At 37.2% G+C, this 24,270-nt stretch overlaps 1 protein-coding gene across 2 annotated transcripts in view; it reads right to left on the bottom strand.

Moving 5' to 3' along the window:
- The window catches only part of Adgrl4 (adhesion G protein-coupled receptor L4), an 89,954-nt gene that overhangs the window by 42,654 nt on the left and 23,030 nt on the right, over positions 1-24,270 (bottom strand). Inside the window, exon 3 of one of the 2 annotated variants that reach the window (XM_048453604.3) lies at positions 13,990-14,064. The exons of the other annotated variant lie outside the window; for it this stretch is intronic. Coding sequence (XP_048309561.2) covers positions 13,990-14,064 — 75 coding nt within the window. The remainder of the gene's footprint in view (positions 1-13,989; positions 14,065-24,270) is intronic. 2 annotated transcript variants of the gene reach the window in all.

Here is a 24,270-nt window from a genome sequence, read left to right on the forward strand (position 1 = left end):
GTCTGATTTTTACATTTACATCTATGTAATGTCTAGAGAACATTCTATAGCAGACATTCTGTGTCTATGGCTCTTACTATCACACACACAAATTGTTAAATATATATGTGTTACACATATACTTATATATATTATTACTTATATGTTATATATACATAACATTCATATAAATGCAATACACATAATGATCATAACTAAAAATGAGGAGGCCATGAATTTTTGTGGAGTCGGGTGGTGATGGTAGAGGAGTTGGAAAGGGTGAGAGAGACAGTGACGCAAAGCTCATCCGTGGAGTTTCAAAAAAACCACAAAGAATAACAAAATACAATTGGGTTTAAGATGATAAAAACACATTCTACACATTGATGAAAATGTCATAATAAAACCTACTATTTCATGTGCTTGCTATATCTTAACAAAAGTGGAAATGCCCTTTAAAACAAGGAAGAAGTCTATTCTACTGAATGTGATATTGTTGTTCTGGGTGTTCCTGCTCACACATGTTACATGCTTACATGTGTTACATGCTTACACAGTAATGGTCGGTGATGATCCAAATGGAAAATCTAAGCATTCAGAATTACTTTTACTGTCCTTGGGACAACACTCTGTGTTCTTCTTCTACTTTATGCTTTTTAAAAGAAATATCTTATGTCATAATGGGCTGAAGATGCCATAGAAAAATAAATACGATTTCTATCTTGTAGCAAGCTCCATGCTAACATTGCCTGCAGTCTCTTAGGAGGCCCAAATGGCTTGAACCTACTACACTGATTCTATTTTCTTACAGTTATAGGCATGGGGATGGCTAGGTTTATATCCTAACCCTCTTACACTGTAGCTGTAATACAGTAAACAAAGATGCCTGATACAGAAGAGTTTCATATATCATAATACATGAGGGAATGAATTGCACGTAACAGTGGTATCAAGACTACAACTGGTACCTGATCTTACAATGGAAAATCAAATCAGTGATTCTGTTTCTATTTGCAGTGTTGCTAATTGCAGGAACCCTGAGAGTATGGATACAGGGGGATGCAGGGGAACATGTTAGTAGAGTGTCTTGTCGTGATAATTATCAAAGTTGTCTAAGAGAAAAAGAGCACTGGCTTCCATCCTAATGAAAACTAAACTGCTGCTATATCTGACTAAGATTGACTGAGAAAGTTTAATAGCTGGTCCAATTTCCCTACTATTTACAGCTCTTGCCTTTGTTCTAAAAATTCAATATTACTCAAAAAGAAGCACAACCTTTACAACTGCAAGTTATCCACTGACTTTAATTTAAAAGGATATGCTTGCTTTTCTTGCCTATGACTGGCTAATCCAGAATCCAGTAGACATCTTTTTTTTTCTTTTTTCTTTTTAGTATAATCTTCTTTCAAAGTGTGATTAGATGATGCTTTTAATCATATGTTGTTTATAATACTTATTAATAATGTAGTTTTCTAATGTTGTGTTACAGAATGTAGAAAGCAAATGCTTAATTATTGAAATGAATTCACAAAGATAAGATTCAATTTTAATATTGTTTAACTTCAAGGAAACAAAAGCCACTACAGTTACGTGAACAATCCAAGCTAGGTAGAACATAAAAGTGCATGTGTGGTAAGCTCCTAGACCAGGGTTAAAGGAAGAAAGGATACTCTCTACTCTTCAGCCTTTAGTCATCATGGCTTCTAGGTGCTTAAGGTTTCCCACCTGTGAAATGCTGGGATTCAACTAGTCTTTTATGTGTTAAGCATCAGACGTTCTGTTTTGCTGTGACTCCAAGGGAAAGAATTAAACAATACACAGTCTTTTCACCCTACACCTGCCTTAAAAAAAAATCACCTTACATGTGCAGAACTGCATTTAAATATGTACTACAGTCTATTTTTCTTAAACCATGTCTTTCTCTGCATAGAAAACTTTGTTTTCTTTTTATTGATGTTTAATGATGTTTCTATATATTGATGTTTAATGGCCATAATATGTCACATTTAAGAATTAACTAAATTAAAGGCCAGAAGCACTACATTAAAAGGCGATAATAATACTAAGAGGGGATAGATTTATGGCTCTGTATGAACTCCCTGAGGATTATCAGCGGAACAATGAAAATTACTATAGAAGCAGAGAAAATGGAAGGGGCTGCGCAACAGCTTCTCAGAAAAGCATAATCCTTACGGACAACAAAATTGGTGAGAAATAACATTTTTCCAGAGAATGAGTTTTTCACTGAATAATCCATCATACGAAACAGGTAAAAAATAGGACTCAGAACTGAGGATTGGGTTTTGATACAGTTATTGTGTTTACAAACCCCTTAAAAGAGTTACAAGGGAGTTAGCTAAGGCTTCAGGCCGTTCTGCAGCGTCTCGGTAGAAATGAAGATTGGGAAAAAGAGTTCTAAATTACAATGATCACGTCTCTTACAGCGTTGACAATCATTCTTCTTTGTGTGTGTATGTGCATGTGTATGTGTGCGTATGCATGCATTGCATGTTTATGCACGTGTGTGTGCATTCAGGATTATGTGTGTGTATGAGTGTGTGTGTCTGTTTTCTCTGGTGTCTGTGAATTAGACCCTTCTTTGAACTGAAGAATATTAAAAATAAACCTGATCCGTTGAGAAGATAGATGTTTTCTGGAGACTGGGGTCTCCAGAAAACTAGAATACAATTAAATTTTTCCTTGATTACTGTGTTAACTGTTAGGCCTCCCTGCTCTAACTCCTGTTTACTGAGTTACATAATCAGTAATTAGCTCATAACAATGAAACTTATTACATGGCATTCTAAGGGAATCAGCAGCTGGAACATAGGCTTGAGAAATCCAGCTAGCACTGGAGAAGAATGACATTGTTTTAAAGACTTTGTACCCTGGCAGAGTTTGACACAGCACAGTGTTCAAACACTGCACCCAGTCACGTCTCAGGTGAAAACCATGGCTTTCTGAGTATAAGACTGTGAGTCTACACTTCTCTCTTTATGCGAAATGTGTCCATGCAGAAGAACCTTTCACTGTTCTTGGACATAAGCTAATACTTTGCCCATCTACATCTATTTAATTATTCTATATAAATCAATTATTATGCAATCATATATACAGTCAGAAAGCAGAAATATATACATAGCTGTACTTATATAATAGAAATAAAGTCATCTATTTATTTGTCTTCTATTATCTGTCTATCATCTATCTATCTATATCTATCTATCTATCGATCTATCTATCGATCTATCATCTATCTATGTACCTATCTATCTGCATGCATATAACAGAAATTAAACTAATTCATGAAAATTAACCGAGAGTAGCTCATAAGTTGCTTGCGAAGCACTAAATTAGGTTAAAGGAAAATATTTCACCCACGTTGGGTTTAAGCCAATCGTGTAGTTACTCAAATATTTATGGAGTCATCCAGTTCCCAAATGTGAAGGTCTATATTGGGAAATAAGTAAAAATTAATCAAAAAGTCAGGATCTGTGCCTTCCTGTCAAGAGTTCACATTCTGAAGGTAACTTACCACATAAGCAGATAATTGAGTTTTTATTAAAATAAAAGTTTTCATTTATATCTCTAAATTTGAATCCTGTCACAGAATGTTGGGGGAAGTTTATATTAAACTTTAAAATAAATTGTGTTTCCAGATCAGTTATTGGTAATATAGAAAATGATGAGACTTGAATCCCATGTGGGCTTCTGCTACAAAAATAATATGCAAACATGCGTAGGCAAAGTGTTCACTAGATCTGAGTTACCAGTCAAAGTCCATGCAACGGAGCCACTTTCTATTGCTTAAATGAGTGGTTTTTAAAATAAATTAATATATTAATGTGCTATTTAATTCTAGCACATCCTTATTAATATTGTACAACATATTCACAGAAAAAAATTGATATTGAATTTTGTATTGTTTTTTGAGGATAGCTTTGTACACTTGGCTTCTTTTTTTATCAAGAACTAGGAAATTAAAATATTTGCTATATCCAAGTACTGGATATATAATGTGGATAAATTCCCCAAAGTTCTTATTCAAATCTTGTTCAATAAAATACCACTTATCTGAAAGTAACCTCCAGATAGTGGATAGGTAAGAAATTATTTTTTGGAAGAAGTATATAAATATGAATTATTTAAATACCCTTACACTTTGCAGTGTCTAACTTTATAATAATTAACCTTTACAGAGAAATTTACTTTAGGTGGGCAGACTGTAGAAAAAGAAAAGCAGCTTCTTGGGCCAGAAAGATGGCTCAATGGTTAAGGGTGTGTACAGTTCCTGCAGAGGGCACCCACATCAGAGTGCCTGCAGTCATCTGTTTCTTGAGTTCCAAAAGGACCTGGCATCCTCATCTGACGTCCATGGGTACCTACGCTCACACCGACACATGACACTTACAGAAACATGCGTACATATAATAACTTTAAACAATACCACAAATATATGTTAAAAACCCATTTCTCTTGTTTTTCTTTTAATACTCTAAATCAGGGTTACTTGCAGTGGTTCTATGTTCAATTTATCTCTACATTAACTTATCATATTTAAATATAACTATTTGCACTGATATTCTTAAAATCTCTCATCAACAGTTTAGTTGAAGAATATTTTAGAATTAAAAATTATTAATAGGGAGAAGTATTTAGTATCCTTTCACTATACTTGTTGACCGGTCTTTAACATAATGAATTGAGTGTGGCAAGCTCAAAGGTACACACAATCCCCAACAGAGGTATATGCATGGCTGTTGGAAAAGATGTATCAAAGACCCAAATTACCAGAGTGAAGTGTTTGTACCAACTATGTCTGTTCTTTAGTAAACAGCTATATTACTAGGTTACAAGGCAGACAAGGGAATGGCTTCCTTAGGCCAATTTGTGAATATAAGGAATTATATTATTTGCAGAGATTTTGAAAAGAAAATGAACCTGGAACCAGGTATTATGCTGCGATTAACAGTTTATGGAAAGAAATGTTACCCTGACAATACATTCAACCAAAAACAAGAGTGTTTTCATAAATAGCCGGCAGCATTAAAATAAGAAAATTATATTATTGATACATCAGGTATGAGGAGGCATCATCAGCAATGGGAAAGACATGTTAAGTATTTGGAACTAGGTCAAAGATGGCCTTCAACAGATTTTACACAGCAAAAAATAAATAAATAAATAAATAAACTTGAATTTAAGTATTAAAGCAGTTTTGTAGTACCAGAATTACTAATGAAGAAGATTCATGCGGAACCCAACGCCCACGGATGCACCCGAAGAATAGTGAAGAAAGAGGCATGTTACATCTCATAACTACCAAGAAGTCAAAGTTGACGACTCAGAACAAAGAAAGTGGGTGGAGGCAAAGCAGAATAAATATGAATTAAAAAATGTCTCATTTGGGTGATGGGTAAAGCAGGTTTTTAGTTTTGTCTACCAATTTTTTTAATGGTGAAATAACATTTCAGATATATTTCTGCTGGGATTGGTTAGTTATTTTTCTTTTGGTCAGATCAAGCATTGGTTCAGCATGATTTACACCAATAATTCAAAAGTAGGAAAGCAACTTCAGTTTCAGGAACTTTTTAATTACTTAATTGTCATGATAAAAATTGTCTAGTTTTGCTTGGAAACTTTACTTGGGATAGTTCCAATGATGCCAGTACAGAGGCAGAATCAGATGGATGTAGGTTTTATGCTCAATTTTAAAAACAATGGGTTTGCATTGTTGAGAAAAGTATTTTTGTTGTAAACAGTGGATCTACAGAGGAAAGAGAAAAAGACAAAAGCTTCTGAGCAAATTGGGAGTGTAGAGATTATGGGAGAGAATGGAAGAGGAGAGGGGAGGAAGGGAAGGGAGAGAAGAAAAATGTACAGCTCAATAAAAACAATTAAAAAAACATTGTTTCTAAATAAGGCACAAGTAACAAGCATCTAAACCTCCAAATCCAAGAATCCCAAGTACTTAGTGTTGGCTGACAGCAGGCCCCAAACCATGTGACTACAGTAGTTCTGTTCGTAATAAAACAGAGTTTAACTGCTTTTATAGAACATGGATACTCTGAAATACTAACAAGAGTTTATTCTGTATTCTATTTTCAAATACAGCTACCAAAGATAAGAAAAATGACCTGAAAATTGAGATACCATTGACTAGGCTCAAAATTGATTACAGCCACTTGAAAGGCACAGAATTTAAACAGCAGCTTCCCTCTTGGACCCATCTTCCCTCTGGTCACGACTGCTAGGATCACTCGGCAAACTGCGACACTAGAATGACCATAATCATTATGTGATTCTGCCTGAAACAGGCCCTGGGTGTCAAAGTTGGAGCAATACAAAAAAACACTTTATCTGTCCCCTTTATCCCTGTGCAGCTGTTCGGCTCACCCCCCCACCCCGTGACACTGGAATAATCCCCTCCACCTGTTCCTCTAATGAACTTAGGATCAACACCATTACTCAGATGCCTCAGTTTTGTACATTCCACAGACTCTGTTTTTCTGTTGGTCATCAAGGTCATACAGGTAAAGAGGTTAGCGGGAAGGGGAAGAAAAGTCAAACAAGAGGGAGGGATGAGGTAGAGCGATGGTGAAAGCAAAATGAGTTCAAAGAAAATAGTAGACCCACTGTGAACATGCCACACCCGATGTCTTTACTATGTACACACCACACCTGATGCCATTATCCTGGTCTAGGTAAGGCCAGGGAAGGAGAGGAAAGATATAAACTTATATTTCCTTTTCCTTTATCTCTGTGTACGGCTTTGCCCTCCCAACACTTCGGGGAAGGAAATAATTGAATACAGTGTATACATAATCCAGTTCTTCCCCCATATATCCTAACACTGGCAAGATTATAGATTGACAAGACAGGTGAAACCATAAATCCAATACTGCAGGCGATGTACCCCTCTTTCCCACTGTTGATAGGAAGCAGTAGTGTAAACTCACATTCCCTTGACCATGGATTTTAGTAAGTCCAATTTACTAAAGAAAAAGTCAAAAGCATCAAGAGAAAAGCGTTGCAGTTTGCAAGGTAAACAAAGTAGAGTTACACAAGAATAGAATGTTTGTCCTGGGTGTTTGTTCATACTTTGTAGTTTCTTTAATGGAAAAGCGATTTTTAACCTGTTCCAAACAGCAACTATTATTCCAAGATCTTTTGAAAAGAAAAATATGCCTTTGACGATAGATCAGCTTTTGAATGGAATACAGAAGCTGGGGGTGGGGGAAGGCAATGACAAATAATACATGCACAAAACATTCTCTGAGGCTGTTTTTGCAATTACTTTTTTTTTTTCTTAAGGAAAATGTAGCACTTAAGAAAATACTCCCATTTTGTGCTACTATCATTTTTGGCCTTCTCTTTGTCAGAACTATTAATGCACACATATTATAAAAACAAGCACACTCAATACAAGTAGAGGAGGGAAATGGAAAGAGAAAAAACCAGCCCTATTTTTCTACATAGCAGAAGCGATTGCTCTTGCTCATTGGATACAAGGCTGGGACAAAATCCTGACACATTTCTTTCAAACTATCAATCAATGATTCTGCAACGTTTCATTCCCTTGAACCCATCAGCTCTGATAGTAAAGATGAGTAATATTCTCATAATCTCCCTGGGACTCAAATGATGGTTATGAAGTCGCTTCTGTGAAGCTCATTTTATTGACTTTTGTTTCTAGTCATTGAAGTGATACATATGCAGTGGGGGAATCAAATCATCGATAGAAGATCTTACAAGCCCTCAATGCAAAAACCTTGATGGTTTACAAAGGAACACTGAAGAGGGGAGCTTCAGATTATGCATCTTGGAGAAAGTAGTCTGTGCAAGTTACTAAGATAAAAATGATTCTCTATTATTCTCTGATCAGCTAAAAAATGTTTCTTCATACTGACAAACATTTATAGAGATACAAGGTCACACAGCAGCTCATACATGAATTCTGCAAGGAAACATTAAAGAAGGCATTGTAAGGAAATGCCAATCATTTCAGAAGACAGACAGACCTTCACAAAAGGCTAGATAGTGTGGTACAAGTCGTAGGTAACAAACCCTACATGTACAATCTCATAGGGTCAATGACTGTGGGATTATAAAGCCAAAATACAGTCATTTCTCCTTATTTACAGGGAGTCTGCTGGACACCTGAAACTTTAGACAGTACGATATATATGCTTTTCTTTGTCCTGTATGAGATGAGAAAGCTTGACTTAAAAATCGGGCACGATTAGATGTGAATAGAAGTCACAGTAATAAAACAAGACAGTTACAACAATATTCTGCAGTGGAAGCTATGGGGATATTGTCTGTGTCAGAGTAGCCTATTGCACAGTAGTTCTTGACAGCTTCAAAATGAAAATATATTATATGGACACATGTGATTATTTTTCTTCCTAAAGTTGTGTATTTACCCCTTTCTACTACAGAAAGTGCCATAGAGTTTCTCTTTGAATATCTATCATCACTATTTTGCATTTTGGAATCACCATGAAATGAAGGAAGGGATTTTTGACCGCAGGATATTGGGTGCCCCTGTACTATTGACAGAGATTGCTAGTGAGTCTAGTGAGTGATGGATAGACAGGGGACACTGCAAGGAAATGCTGGATATGGGGATAACACCCACCCAAATGCAGGTTCTGAGAGATCTCCATCAAACTACTCAGACTCCTGCTCACTTTGAAACTTGTGAGTTTCTCATCTGTGAAGTCTTCCATTTATTATTTCAATACCATTGTTAACCAGCGTTAATTGTAATCACAGAGAAGCTGCTCCCCAAGGGAACTTCTTACAGGTGCTTATTAGTATGCTGACGCATTCCTAGAGGAAAGGCTAATAAGTGCTCTGGATAGAATAAGTTCTGTGGACTCATATTACTTTGGTCTCTGGTAAGCATGGGCTACTACACATACAGTGTATGGAGAATGCCATATTCTATGTCAACATTCGAGTCTGTAGCAGTTTTTTTGCTTCTAAGAAGGCACAGCTATTGAATGCAGCATTTTGAAGATTATTGGTTGGCCTCAGATATGGTTTAATGGGTGAAACATTTTGAGAAGCAGAAATGAAGTCCTCCTCCAACCACTTATTGATTGCTTTAAGGAGTTATCTCCATGTCTCTTAAGTGACACTGAGGATCATATTGTCACATAGACTAATTTCTCCAAATGTAAATGTGGCATTCGTTTTGAAGAATCACCTTGTATCATGATTTCTCTAAACCATGACTTATTTCAGAAGACTTGATACTTTAGCTGAATCCATGATATCTTAACTATCTCCATGACAGTTTACACTGTAAGGGATGTGAATAATATTTATCATTTAAAAGTATCATCTAACAACCAGAAAAAACATTTAGCTTCCTGATGATTAGGATTTTTGGACATCCTATAAGTATATAAAAAATTGTAGTTCTTTCTTCTTGAACAGTACATATGGTTTTGACAACTTAACATAAAAAATTGTCCTCTGCCTTAGACCATGAGCACAGCAGGACAAATTGAGTCTGAGACATAGTATAAGGAAATCAGAGATACTATTTTAATGGTTATCTTTAATCTTTTTTGGATAATATTTCATAATCTTTTTTACAGTCCCATAATTACTAACTGCTTATATACACTTCTTCAATGTCTGCAAAATTCATTTGTGGAAATTCACTTCCGACCTCAGTGTCTTCTAGAATTGAATGTGATAAGTTGTAATAGATTGCATTCTTCTTCAGTAAGGCAGTGGTGTGCCTTGTTCATGTTCTCTTGTTCATGCCATCATCCCACCAGCCTTGTCTGGGTTCGTGCTGGTGAATCTGTGTTTCTCTCTCATCCTGTTCTCCCCATGCAAACAGAAACTTGTCCATTTCTTTAGATACTTCCCACAAACACTTAAGCATTCTTTAAAATGGTAATATAACATCATCTGTATATATTTTCTAAATGTATATAAGTAGAAATATATTATATCTATGTGTTCAAAGAAAATAATGTAGAAATTAGGATTAAGTGATTTTTTTTCCATATCTGTCTGTATTTGGAATATTAGATTGACTTATACCTGTAATAAATCCCACCTAACAATGATTCTCTATCGATAAAATGAAATAGAATAATAGTGATGCTTCATTTAAATTCTGAGGCTATGTAAAATTAATAAAACACTCAACCCTGATTAGTATAAAATAAAGTTGCCAATCTACTTTGGAAAAATGGCCAAGGAAGTTTAGAAAAGTTATATACAAGTCATACTGCTGTGAGATCTCCTTGTTTCTTTATTGTAAGCTGACAAACATTTTGTTAATTTATTCTGTTTGGAACTGAGATTCTCAAGTAAAAATGCCATAAAATATATGTTTGTTAGGAATGAGTGCATAGCTGCTGCCACATCAAGATACACCATGAATCCTAGCACAATGAGGGAATCATAATGCTGAGTTTTCTCGCTTGGGTAGAGGTCTGGGTGTGTCTGTTAATCAACTCGCTGTTTTGCCTATGTTGCAGTTCATTGTTTGTTTCACCCCCAGGGCAGCCAGGCTGTGTTGCTCAGCCAACACCCAAAGCTCATCTTCCCTTTGCCTCAAGCACCCTTTTTTGACTTTGTTACCTGACTCCAATTTCTTTGAACCCTAGAAGAAGGTGAGGAGAGATACTGAGATAGGGACATTCTCACCCCAGGGGGCAGCCAAGGTTGTCTTTCATGGTCAATGAGACCTCCAGGGACAGAACTATTTCATGGTGTTTGTCCATTTTAAAACTACACTGGGACTACACCAAAGGAGTTTCACAGCTGAGAGTTGTCATTTGCATTTCAGCCAGGTGAAGTATGACGTTTGTTTGTGTTTTAAAACATCTCTGCTTTATTCTTTAAGTGTGCCCAAAAAAATCCATTCTTTTATTATTTAATGTTCTGCTGGTTTCAAAGCAACAGTCCTCTGACAGCCTTATATGATTCCTTCATAGAATAAGTTGAAAAATAATTTTCGCATTAAAACCAACACAGGAAGAAATTAAAGCATGCAAAAAAGCCTTGCTTTTCTTTTAAGACTGTGAACATTTCTTCCATTGTAGAGGACTTCATTGATTTCAAAATTGTTACTTTTCAAAAAAAGGCATTAGTAATTTATAGCTATTTAAATAGAAAGCGGTACTGAGTGTAGACAAATTTCAGGTTTCCAAGCCTGAAAATAATTGCCTCAAGGGCCAGTTGGAAATTGTTTTCTTCCAACAGTTTTGCAGCCTGAACCAGCGGAGAGGGAGACCCAGCTTTGCGGAGATGATTCAACTAATACTGCAGACCCTGGGAACAGACACGAGGTCTTATTTTCTGGACCAGTGATCTGGACCCAACATGGGGTGGTAAAACCGATGCTATACCTTGAGATATGAATGCTTAAGCGCAAAGGGGACTGGTTCAGAAACACTGTACAGCTCGGAGATGAGTGCTCGGGACCGGAGTGATTATGATGGTGCCCGTGAAACGTAGACTTCTTTATCACACTCTGCTGCTTCTACCCCTCAGTGTGCAGTTACTGCACGTTTTAATGTCCAATAACAGCATTTTATGGCAATCTACTGACGTTTTAAAGGTATCTTATTCTTAATCCACATGTTATTTTTGATCAAAGTACAAAGCAGGAAAGGTTGCCCAGTAGCCTTAGAATTAAGTAGCTTCCATCCCTATTTGTTATGGAAAAGCTTAGGAAAACAAGGATGTTGAACAATTCATGACTCTGAGTTCTTACTATCTGCCTAAGATGTTTTTATGCTTATTTTTCCCTTAGCACTACTGTTAGGGATGTCATTTCAAAGCCTAATAAAATCCTTCTACTTAAGCCCTTTCTTCCTACAGCTCTTCATCAATCACGACAAACCTGTGTTCTGTCATGGAGTAATTGCAAGTTGGCAAACTAAAAAGGGCATCTTCATGTCCCATCCCCTTATCTTTATGCAGGACAAGGATGACAGCCAATTTATTAGTTGAGGTACTGTTAAACTCATCAAATAGAATAGTGCATTCCCCCTTTGAGATTTTTGTTTGTTTGTTTGTTATGGAATCAAGGCCCTTCCTTTGAAATGCCTATTAAAAGATGGTTGTAATAGCAGTTAGATCTGACTTATAGCAAGTGAGCACTTCTGGGATCCTAGGGCCCACACTAGGGACTTTACAAGAGGAAAGGCACGTGACCCAAATGTAGCTTTGCTTGTGGTTGTGACTTTTTTGAGTTGACAGCAACCCCAGCCCTGGTTTCTTTAGAATTTGTTGTTCTTTTTTCTTTATTTGTCCCAAACCCTTCAACTCTATGCTGTCATAGGTACCCAGGTTTCTTCCCTGGCGATTTGCAGGGCCATTTTACCTCTGGCTCCCTGGCTCTTCTGCTCTTGCCCCAGCCTGAGGGTATAGCTTAGAAAGAACTTGGCCCTCTTTTGTTATGGTAATTCCACCTGTAAACAAGGTTCCAGTCGCAGGCCTCAGGCGCCTGCCACCGCAGCTGCTCCTGGCCTTGGGCACCGGACACCTGTCTTCCTCTTCCACTGCTCCTGATGGGAGGGGGCTTTGCCCTTTTGTCTCCTAGCCCCCTAGTATATATATTCTACTTGAGTTTAATAAAGTGGCCATTTACTCTTTGGTGAATGAGCATGGTCTCTTTGTATCTGTGTGTTTCAACCCTTAGGACAATCATCCATTCTTGTGGGCTTGGTTCTGGAAAGCGCGCGCCTGTTCCGAGGTCTGGGTATTCACAGAAAAGTGCGGGCAACATGCTGTGTCTGTTTTTTTTTAATCCTATACAAAGTCAGAAAATTAATTCTGTATTTTTAAGTTTCTGAAGAGTTACTTTCAGCATTAAATGAGATAAACATTAAAACTGAACCTGAAAAAATATAAATATGTGAAACTAAAATATTACTGGCATTTTATTATCTAGAAACTTAGGAGGCAGAGGCATGTAGGTCTCTGTGAGTTCAAGGATAGCCTGAACAACATAAGAAATTTCAGAATAGGGCTACATAGTGGAATGCTTTTTAAAATAAAACTAAATAACTATTGATCTTTAAAAATGAGAAATTGATTAAGTCATAAAATAAAAATTCACTTGATGCTTATGGTTATCAAATCTAGATTTCTAGTTTGATACATATATTTATTTTCAGAGTTGTTTTTAAATTTAAAGACTAAAATATTATAGCTTAAAATTTTTAAAAGAACTATTGTCTGTACTAGGCTTTCTTTATTGGGGGGAGCCACCAACTAGCTCCCAAATCATGATACAGAGAGTTATTATTAGTTTCACCGAGCCTGCCTAAGGCACCTGATTGGTTTAATAAAAAGCCTTAGCTTAGCTCTTATTTTAATCTGTTTCTCTTTATCTATATTTTGCCCATATAAACAATGGAGACTAATAGAAACGTAAATATTAGAGGTCAACATATTAACAATTCAGTTGCTCTAGTGGCCGTGGGACACTACGGCAATTAAGCGTTAAGAAAACAGTAAGGTTTACTGCTTACAACCCAAATCACCGACTTTGTAGTAAGCAACACAAGGCCTATCAAAAACATATAGCTAGAGTCTTCATTGAAATAAAGCTCCCTAAAGATCCAAAGTTGGAAGCAACCCAGGAACATGTGTATTGAACCTTACTGAATAGATTCCTGCCTGTCACTTACTAGGCAATAGCTGATACTGAGTGAGCACTTCAGTTCTAGGTCAAACTGTTGTTTAAACATGAAAATAAACCTCTTCAAAGATATTGCCCCATTTTTCAGATAATTCCTTTACTAACTACAGAAGAGATGCTGGGCAGCTCAGGACACAGCATTAGACTGTCAAAGTAAGCTTTTAAATCTGCCCCCTGATCTGTGCTGACACCAGAAAATGTTTGATAAAGAGTTCTGCGAATGTACATCTTGCTAAGAGAAATATTCTTCAATAGAAAAATAATAATTTTATTTTAATGTTACTAGCAACACAGAAACACAATCAAATAATTAAACAACATACCCATGTGGGTTTCTGGTTGATAAAAGCCATCATGAAAAAACGTGACTCTTTGCAACCTCTCCAGACTTCCTTCATCTGCAGAATGGGGAGAGCAGTGTTTACAGTCGGATGACCTGAAGAACTAGGAAGCACTGAGAATTCTCAGGTAGTACCAGGCACACCATAAGGGCTGCATCAGTGGAATAGATGAGAAACCCAGCCTGCTTCTGAGTCATTGTGTGAGAAACTTCATACTCACTTCAGACTCTCAGTCACGTGACCAAATCCAACTCAGCTGATGCAAACTGTGACAGCAGTTCCACGTCATCATTGTTAAAATTCTGCAGGCTTACCTGTCACCTGCCTACCCTGTCCCTTTAGGAGACAAGCTCCGCCCACCCCCAATCTCCCACTTCCAGCAGAGGCAAGCTGATCTCTGGCCTCTCCTCTCCTCTCCTCTCCTCTCCTCTCCTCTCCTCTCCTCTCCTCTCCTCTCCTCTCCTCTCCTCTCCTCTCCTCTCCTCTCCTCTCCTCTTCCTTCCCCTCCCCTCCCCTCCCCTTCCCTCCCCTCCTTTCCCCTCCCCTTTCTCCTCTCCTCCCTTACCCTCTTCTCTATGCTCCCTGTGTCTATCCTTCTGAAGAGGCAACCATTGCCTCTCCCTCCCCCCCCCCATCTCTATTTCTTTCTTACTTCCATAATCCCCTACCCTTATACCCTCCCAATGTCCACTAAGTATCCAAATCTCTCTGTGTGGCAGATCTGTCTGTCTCCCACCCGCCAGGGGACCTGACAGGGTCAGGCCACTGTGAATCTTTCAACCATCATGGAGCATTGTGACTGAACTTGATGTCAGTATGAACACTTACATTCAAGAGGGACTCTTCACTAAGGCAGAATTGAGAGGTTACATGTTCGAGGTTCTAATTAATTAATCTTATTGATTCATCAGCATTCAACTATTTGGTTCCACAAATGAAAATTACAAATAGGTGAAAAAAGGTAAAATCCAAAAACATGAAAAAGATTAATTAAGAGAGAGAAAGGTAATAGGACGCATTCCTATAGTTAAGCTCTAAAAATTTAATTATAGTATGTATTCACAACTAGTGTGCTGACACACATTTACCAAACATAAAAAGATACAGGTTGGGAGACAATTATTATTTTTTTTTTTTGTTTCAAAATGTGAAAAGTTGTGTAGACTATTTGGAGCCTGTTCATCATCAAGTCTCAGGTCCTTGCTACTCTATTTCCTGATTCAGCAATGGTTCTATTTTATGATTAATTTCTCAAATTATGAAAACTTTCCACACAACTTCATGGCCAGCGTACATCTGCGCCTGGGCCCCAGCAAATGTTTTTGTGTGTTGCAGCGGTACTCCATCTGTTGCGGCTGTCTGTCCCAGGGTGCAGAAAAGCGTGGGAAGTTGGGTTGACGGGCATGATTGCCAGTGGACCCGGCTCTTGCCAGGTGCAGGCCTCTCAGCGAGGGACATCAGACAGAATTCAGTTGCAGGGCACATATTTCTGTGTTTTTTAAGGGAAGCCAGACAGGTGGTACCCTTAGGTTTTAGCATTTGCATTTTCTCTCAAATGTCATTTCCTCTGCTTTATTTCTCTGTTTCTCTCCTGATTTAGCCATTCCTTTCCCCTCTAGGAGCCAGTTTCAAAACATTGGAAATATAGCTACTTAATTTTGATTCCTAGTTTAGAATTAAAGAACAAAAACAACAAAATATCACATTTTTCTGCCCAACTTGTGTGCCTTTCTAATTTTATTTAAGTATTTTTCTGTTAGGATTTATTTTTGCTTTTACTTTGAGAGGAGGGTGTGGGAGGTGAAGCAAGAGCCCATGGAGGCCAGAAGAGGGCACTGAATACTTTAAGGTTGGAGTTACAGGCACTTGTGAGCTACCTGATGTGGGTACTAGGAACAGAACTCCTAATCATGGCTCTCGACAATGCAGCAAGAGTTTTTAACTGCAACCTTCTCTTCAGCCCCTTTGTGTATATTTTATGCAAGACTTTATTTTATCTCCATACACTAGGTTAAATTAATATCTTAATATATATAAACTTATGCATTACTTAGATAGATAGGTGTATGAGTATTAAGTATGCTTATATATGTCCACATATATGAGACAGAAAGATTGCCTTTAGTTCTGAAGATTTTTAATATTTTCCTACACATAAATCAAAATGTTATTTTAAAAAAATAAAGATAAGCAGAAGCTAAAACTGGAATCTTTCATGACAAACCCAGGTTACAGCTAAGTGATAGACTTTGCCCTGCACGCACAGGTTCTTGGGTTTGATCTGCAATACTTTCTTGTTCCAAATGTTGAATCAAATTTGTAGAACAAGTAGATTTCTCCCACTTGCCTGTGGGAAAGCAAGATATTTCCGCTATTTGTCTCTGTGTTATACAGTATAATAAATAGACAGTTGTCCATGATTGCCAGTTCTACTTCCTTATAGGCCCACACTGAGCCATGGATGCAAACACTTAAAGTGTGTCCTACAGAAGAGTCCCAAACTATAAATCATTGGAATGTGTATCTACAATATGACTAAGTCATGAAATAATTATGCTAAGAAGTTGTTGGGTCAAATATAAAATATTATTTTGTGTATTTGATATAAATGCAGCTAGAGTTAGAAGTCCTTAGAGCTGGTTTGAAATTTCAGAAGAGACTTATGGTAATGGAGGTATAGGCAGGTTTTGGAGGTGATGACACAATCCAGAAATTGATATTGAATCAGTGATTTAAAAATTTTATTGAAGCCCATTAAATGATGAATTAGTACTAATTATACTTAGTAAAAAATTTAAAACACAGAGATGGTTTGATAATGTACTCATGAGCATAGGAGAACAGGTTAGATGATGTCGGCAGTGACAAGATAATGTTGAGTTCCATTAGCTAAGATGGTGGACCTAAGAGCAGAAGTTCTTTCTAGCCCAGTAGGTTGTCACCCCACAGTGGAACTGTGGTAGCCAGTCCTCACAACAAAATGTAGGATGGCAGATGTGGAAAGAAACTCATTACACAACCAAGTATGCTTTTCTAAATCACAATTCAAAACATTAGTACTGTAAACTGAAGTTTATTATGCTTCTGTATAATTATTTACATGCACCTCTAGTATTTACCATGAACGTAGTAGAGGTTTGGGGATCAACTCTTTGGTTTGCAGTGTTGTGAAGTTTGTAGACTCTGTCTCCGGTATAAAATCTTCCAATTTCCTCCCCGTTAGAAACATCTCTGAATGTATGGTGTCTGTGTCTACTGTAAGGCTCTGAAGTTCTGGAGATTGTAGACTATCAAGGGACTGCCTAGCCATCTGGAGTTGAACATGTATTACAAAACTTTACTCACAATACTATTTTTATTGTAAAAAAAACCTTGTTGCCTAACACATAGGCGGAGCTCTGAAAATGCAAGCGTCTTGGCCCAGAATACAGGAGATGGAAAGCCACAATCTACAGACAAAAGCACACAACATCTAACAGTCTATTCTATCCCTTGTGTAGTAGTTATTCAGGCAATCACTGGATAGCCACATTTTTAATTATTATATGTTCTTCATAGCAAGACTCTTCATCATACATGATAGAGATTTTTTTTTGAGGATCTCCTACAAAACCTCAGGGTATTTCACCAACACAGGAGAGAGGATTATCATAGTGACATGTCAGTCTTGGAATCTGTGCTTCTGTACATGTTCATTCAAATGGTCCTCATGAAAAATCTTGTTCTTTATATTTTACAAACTGTTTCCCTGCTTAGAAAACTGGAGTCAAAGACAGACTTTAGGCCAAAATGTATTCTAATTTCTTTCTTCAGATTATGGTATCTATAAAAGACTGACAATCGTTGCCAGTGTTGTACATTTTAATATTTTTTTAAACCAAGAATGCAACTGGTCCTTCTGATGCAGGCCTGTAATTCTAGCTACTCTGCAGACCGAGACAGGAAGATTTCAGATCTTAGCCCTTTCTGGGCAACAACCCACTATCAGGACTAGCTTGGGGAGAGAATGACAACCTATATCATATTTTTAAAAATGGAAAAAGTGGCTGGGGATATAGCTCAGCAGACAAGCACACACCTTGAGTGTGCAACACCACTACATTAATGTTTGTAGACAGTTGCATTAGTTTGTAGAATTGGTTACAGGTTTAGTTCTGTGTATTTGCCTCTCCAAATGCAGCTAACTAAGGACACAGAAGTTTGCCAGTGCTCTCTAGACTCTGCGACTGTCCTGCACACACACTTGACCTTCTTAAGAAAATCTATCCAATTTACAATGACAGTTGGTGAATTAAGAATCAAACCCTCAAAAATACACACTGTTCATGAAAGCAATAATGAATCTTGTCTTTTATGACATAAACAGCCTATGTTTCAAAATCTATATTGAGCAACAATGCTCTTTTTTTTCTCTCTATCCTTCTGTCTAACCTAGGAGTGATTGAGGATCTTCAGACATTTCATGTTCCTCATCTTTGTAATAACTAAACATGATTTTTAAGTCATTCTTCCTTAACCTCACTTTAATCAAGTGTGCCAGTGTTGTAGGACACACATCAGCATACAGTTGTAATAGTTTTGCTAATGTTGGTGGAAGAAGAAATTTTACCGCCACTGAGGATATAAAGTTTATTTATAAAATCATAACAATTAGAAGAAATCCTTTGCCACAGCTTACCACTGAGAATGCTAGCTGAAGATTCATGGGATTTATGAGCAGTTTTTAGGAAATATTTTATTTCTTTACAGAGTGACAAGGTTGGGAAGGATGTAGGAAGGTTGTACCGTGCACCTCTCGTGCTGACGTCATTGACAGAGACGAGAATCCAGCTATAAAAGCCTCTGCAAGGTGCGCGTGTCATCCTTCCTTGTCACCATATCAGCACTGGGCGCCGTTCACACTCAGACTCCTTCCTTGAACACAGCCTGAACTACGCCTGTTACACTTTTGTTCCGTTGCCTTTTGCACGGGCATCATCCATGCTCTGAGGCCAGCAGGGGATTCATCTCTCTGTGCACAGCCATCACCTGTGCGCACTGCGCCCTTTTACTGCTTTCTCCAGTAATTCCTCGTCTCAGGCTACAGAGTCATCTTTCCGACATTGGGGTGTTCCAGCAGAAGCCATCAGCTTCCCCGGAAAGCAGCTTTCTGACTTCTACTCTTCTCTCTACATCATGAACCCCTCCACAGAGCAGTTACAGGCAAAGCTAAAGGAGGCAGACTGGTGCACACCTTAATCCCAGAACTAGAGAGCATTATAAAACAGAAGTAGACAACTCTCAGTCGCAGTCTCATTCTGAGATTCCTGGAGGCAGGATGGCTGTTTTTGAACTGAGGTTGAAGGGAGAGTCAGCTGCTGGCTGCTTTGCTGTCAAGTCTTCAGACTGAATCCCAATTTCTCTCTCTGGGTTTTTAACTAATCATATATCAGAAAAGCATATAGCAGAAAACAGTCTACTTGACACCCTAGTTTTCTTCAGTTATATAAAAGTGCAACCTCAGCATAATTAAAATATCTGTTTTGTATTATGAATTAAATTTGTTGAATTATTAATACAAAATAGAGCTTAAATACAAATTGGATGATTTGCATGACTACATTTCTCCTCCCTTGCCCTTCATCCAACCACAGAACATTTTATCATCTTCGGTTTATGTCCAGTGTGTGATTCAATTATCGTTTGATTTCACTATTACACCCATTTTTGTAGTCTTCTTAAAAATTGGCTTCATTTTGCCTGTCATTCATTTCCAATTGTGTTTAACCTTTATAATCTTTTAAATAAAATGTAGGTAAGTTGAGACAAATGTAATTTTTCATTAATATATTTAAGTATTTTTTAAGTTTGCTGATTCATTATAGAATTATGAACTCAAGTTTTATTTCTCTAACCAAAACAGATTTATAGCCAAGCCCCACTTATAGGTCTTATATCTCCAAATAACCAGTTTGAAAATAAATCTGTGCACCATTTTTTTTATGAGTCCCAGTAGAATCTCTGTTTTAACATTCTGCATGAAAGGTAAGTTGGGAATATCCACCAATATGGTTTAAGTCTAATCTGTAAGTGAGAAGAGATGGCAATGTAAGGGAACAAGTTAATTATTGGTCACATTAGATGTTGTTCACTTAAGATAATGGAAAAGACGCTGTTTTTAAGAATGAGTATTAGTTATCTGAGAGTGTCATACAATGTATTTTGATCATATTTGCCCCTCTCCCATCAGTTCACAAATCTGACTCACCCTCTGCTTCCCTAGTATCCCATGCTGTGTCTTCACTTTAACCCAACAGCAGCACCCAAACCCACAACTCACTTTTGTGCTGTACATACACTCTTGGGTGTGTACACTTCCACCTGAGCATAGCTGGCCTATCAGGGTCCACACCCTTCAAGAAAATGGACTTTTCCAGTAGTTATAATTTGCCAATAGCTCTTCAACTATTGGACTTCCAATAAGTCCAACTAATGGACTTCCTGCCTACCTCCCTTTCCCAACAATGCCAGGAAAGCCTATTTCAAAGTGGCTTAAACATAAAACAATCATATAAATCATCTACGGGGTTGATGAGCAGAACATTCGGGTCATCAGGGTTTTTCTCCTGTCTTTTCTGTCATTTGGAGATTGGTATTTCACAGAACTAGCTAAATGTATTCCTGGCTATAACATTATTTATAATGAGTTTTGATTTCATATTCTAGCAATATGAGAGTAAAATCTTAAAAGAAAGTTAAAACTAAACAATAAAACAAAATGTCAAAGACTTTTTGGGCAAAGATGATTTTTGTGACCCTTTGAACTTGGACTGAGGCATCTGCCAAAAACCAAGACTTCAAAGGGCAGCATACCCAGTCACAGCAAGGCCAGGAAAGGGATCATCACCTGGTGGAAGAGATAAAATTATTTGGCATGACCCAGGCTGTGTGTGAGTAAGTGTTTGATAGACATGTAAGACTTTAATCAATGTGTAACTGCGGTTATAGGAACTCTAAGTTTACAAGCAGCAAAAACTGACCTATAGGCGTTAGAAGGATGGAGCAGCCACTGGGGAAGCAAACACATATTTATCCTACATAGAAATCTTTGGTGTAAGCAACACAGTTTCCCCAGATACAAAGTTTACAATAAATCTTTCATGAAAATTAAATTGAACAGGTCCATAAAAACCCCAGTGTTTATCAAGAAGGGCAGAAACAACACTTAGTAAATTTAGAGAATTGCAATAATAATAATAATAATAATATATAGTATAAACTATGTTTTAACATCAATGAGACAAGGAATGGATCTAAAAATATATGAGAGAGCTTCCACTAAGAAATACACAAGAAGTTTAAAGAATCAAGTAGTGCTTGAGTGAAAATACCTAATAATTAATTAATATAGTTTAAATTAAAATTAATTATTTAAGTAGCTACATGATTAGAGACAACTCTAAAATGTTTGAAGTGAAAGACTGATAGGGGAGTTCAGCCAGTCACATTCTGTTTGTGGGGCGTGTCTCCCCTAAGGCAAAAGTTTACCTATAAACCTGTGGGGGGGAGCCCCTGCCCCCCCCCCTCTCTCCAGCTCCACCTGGCTTGGATCCAGCGTTTCAGCAGGGTGAGATTCTATGTATGTTTTCCCTTCTGTTTTTATTAAAGCTGTATCTTTTGTAAGACAGTCTGGGGACTTTTCATTACCGATCGCCCTGTGGCATCATCTGGTGCCCGAGTTTGATGATATCCTGGACAACAGAGGGAGTTTCATATAATCGAAAGATGCAGATTTGACAACCATTATGTTGAAATTTGGGGAACACAGTTTTTAGCCAAATTAAAAGAAATCTAAATACAGAGGTGACAATGGGCAACTTCGGTGTAACCTTCAGCTGGGACTATAAGTAGCTACGGAGAAATGATGGTCGAGGACATTTTTCTTAAGCAGTGGCCTCTAGAATGCGATGTGCCACCTGTCTTCAAAGATACCGGAAATACAGCTATGAGCTCAGAGCATCTTCTAAGGAACAGGAAAAATTAGAGTTCCAGACTGACAAACATAATTTGTGGTTAAACTTAGGACAAAAATATATTGTGCTCAGATGGAAAAAAAGGTGAACAGTCCAGGCTGGTGAGCAGAAGTATGTAACTATCCAGGTAACTCTTATGAAGACATCACAGTCTCACTAATCTTAGGATGTACATCAGTTTCTGTAGCTGAAAACGGAGTCTGTGAATTACGTAAGTGAGATGTCAGGCACAGAAATAATCAGCTTTCTCTAATTCTTAATATTATTTTGATTTTGTGTGTGTGTGTGTGTGTGTGTGTGTGTGTGCGTGCGTGCGTGTGTTCATGTGTATGAAAGGGAATGTGAGGGTGCATGGAGGCCAGTGGTCAACCTACAGCGTTTTTCCTTAGGATGCATCAACCTTGTTGAAAATGGGTCCCTTACTGAGATCTTGCTTTGCTGATTTGACTAAACTGGCTAGCCAGGGAGTCTTAGGGCCCCTCCTGTCTCTACCTCCTGAGTCCTGGAATTGCAGGTAGATCACCATGCCACTTCACACTTAGATCTTGAATCTAGAATGCCAGAGTTTGTTCTTTCACGGCAAACACTTCATTGATTTTACTGTTCCCTAAATCTCTGTAGTTAGTTATTTAAAATAATGTTGGAGCAAATGAAAATAAAGGATGTTTCTAGATCATAATAACAAAAGGGGCTACATTTCTTGGATTTTGAGGTACCAAAAAGTACAAATTGTTTTTATTTTCTGGACTTGGTAATTAAGAAAACTAAAAATTGAGACTGTTTTTAAAAGACATGGCAAAGAAATTACTGGCAAGAACTTGCCTACACTGGTTTTGGATACATCCCTTTTGACTAAAATGGGGTGCCATTGATGAGAAACAAATGCTAGGCAGGTCTCAGACTCTGACAGGATAGCTGTCAGTGCTCAGATCTACAAATTATGGTTTACAGAAATTAGATTGACTTGAAATGATGCATCCTGACAGGATCTGCAGGTATAAAGGGTAACACATTTGCAGTTATAGCAAAAAGAGAGAGAATGCAATTAGTCAAAGCTAAAACATATTTAATGAAGGAATTTCTAGATGCTGGAGTATAGGTCAGAGGTAGAGCAATTGCCTAGCATGTGCTGAGTCCTGGGCTTTATCCTAGCTCCACACAAAGGTTAGCATTAAGGAATTTAATTAACTGACAGATTCTATTCACAGAAAAGTTTCCATAGTGAAAATAACTCAAAAGAAACATTGATACCCTTTAAATATAAAATCAAAACTGAACTACAGAGTAAAACAGAATATTAATAATATGGCCCTTTACACAAGCAAACATACATGAAATGTAAGACACGAGAATAGGCCATACAAAGAGGAAAGGGAATAAAGCAGAGAATATTAACGTAATGAACAATGTCCACACTTGTATCAACTGATCAAATAGTAGTGTCTGAAGTCAAAATGAATGCTTAAAGTCATGCAGCTATTCTATATATTTTGCTTAAAGTTATTTTAAAATTCTCTTATTGTGGATAAAATAGAAATCAGCAATCATAATTCTTTTCAATTGAATTTTCTCTTCCTTCTGCTAAAATGAAAGTGAACACCTTTCAGTGAAAGATGGTTTTAGAAACAATCCAATTGTTATAGAATTAGAGAAGCATGTCTATCATCTCTCTCTCTCTCTCTCTGTCTGTCTATCTCCCTCTCTCTCTACATATATAATCTATCATCTATCTGTCTACCTATCTATTTATCTATCTATCTATCTATCTATCTATCTATCTATCTATCTATCTATCATTTATTTATCTATCTACTATCTAGTGAAAATAAATCTATGTATCGATCATCTTTTTATCATCTACATTACTTGGAAAATCTGTTTTTAGGTTTCTATGAATAGAAATGCAACTAGGATGATTTTATTTATTTTTGAAAGTGACTTTAGAGATTGGAGATTCTTGGAATGGTTTGCAACTTCACTTTTTAAAGAATATGTACCTTCTATAATAAATATTACTCACAAATACATTTTTCTGAAATAAATTATTAACAAAATAATATAGACCATTCTTAATTTCGTCAATCTAAAAGCAGCACCATAGTCTTGTGATTTAATGACAGGTGCATAGTGAGGATAATGTTCTTCCTTTTGATAGAATATGTAAGTAGTTGACAGAGAGTTTTTAATCTCTTGGTTCCTATCTACATTGACTTCCTTCTTGACTTCATTTTTGGTAAAAATTTTCAAAAAT

This window comes from Myodes glareolus, chromosome 17 (assembly GCF_982192425.1).
Source record: "Myodes glareolus chromosome 17, mMyoGla1.1, whole genome shotgun sequence".
Classification (NCBI taxonomy): domain Eukaryota; kingdom Metazoa; phylum Chordata; class Mammalia; order Rodentia; family Cricetidae; genus Myodes; species Myodes glareolus.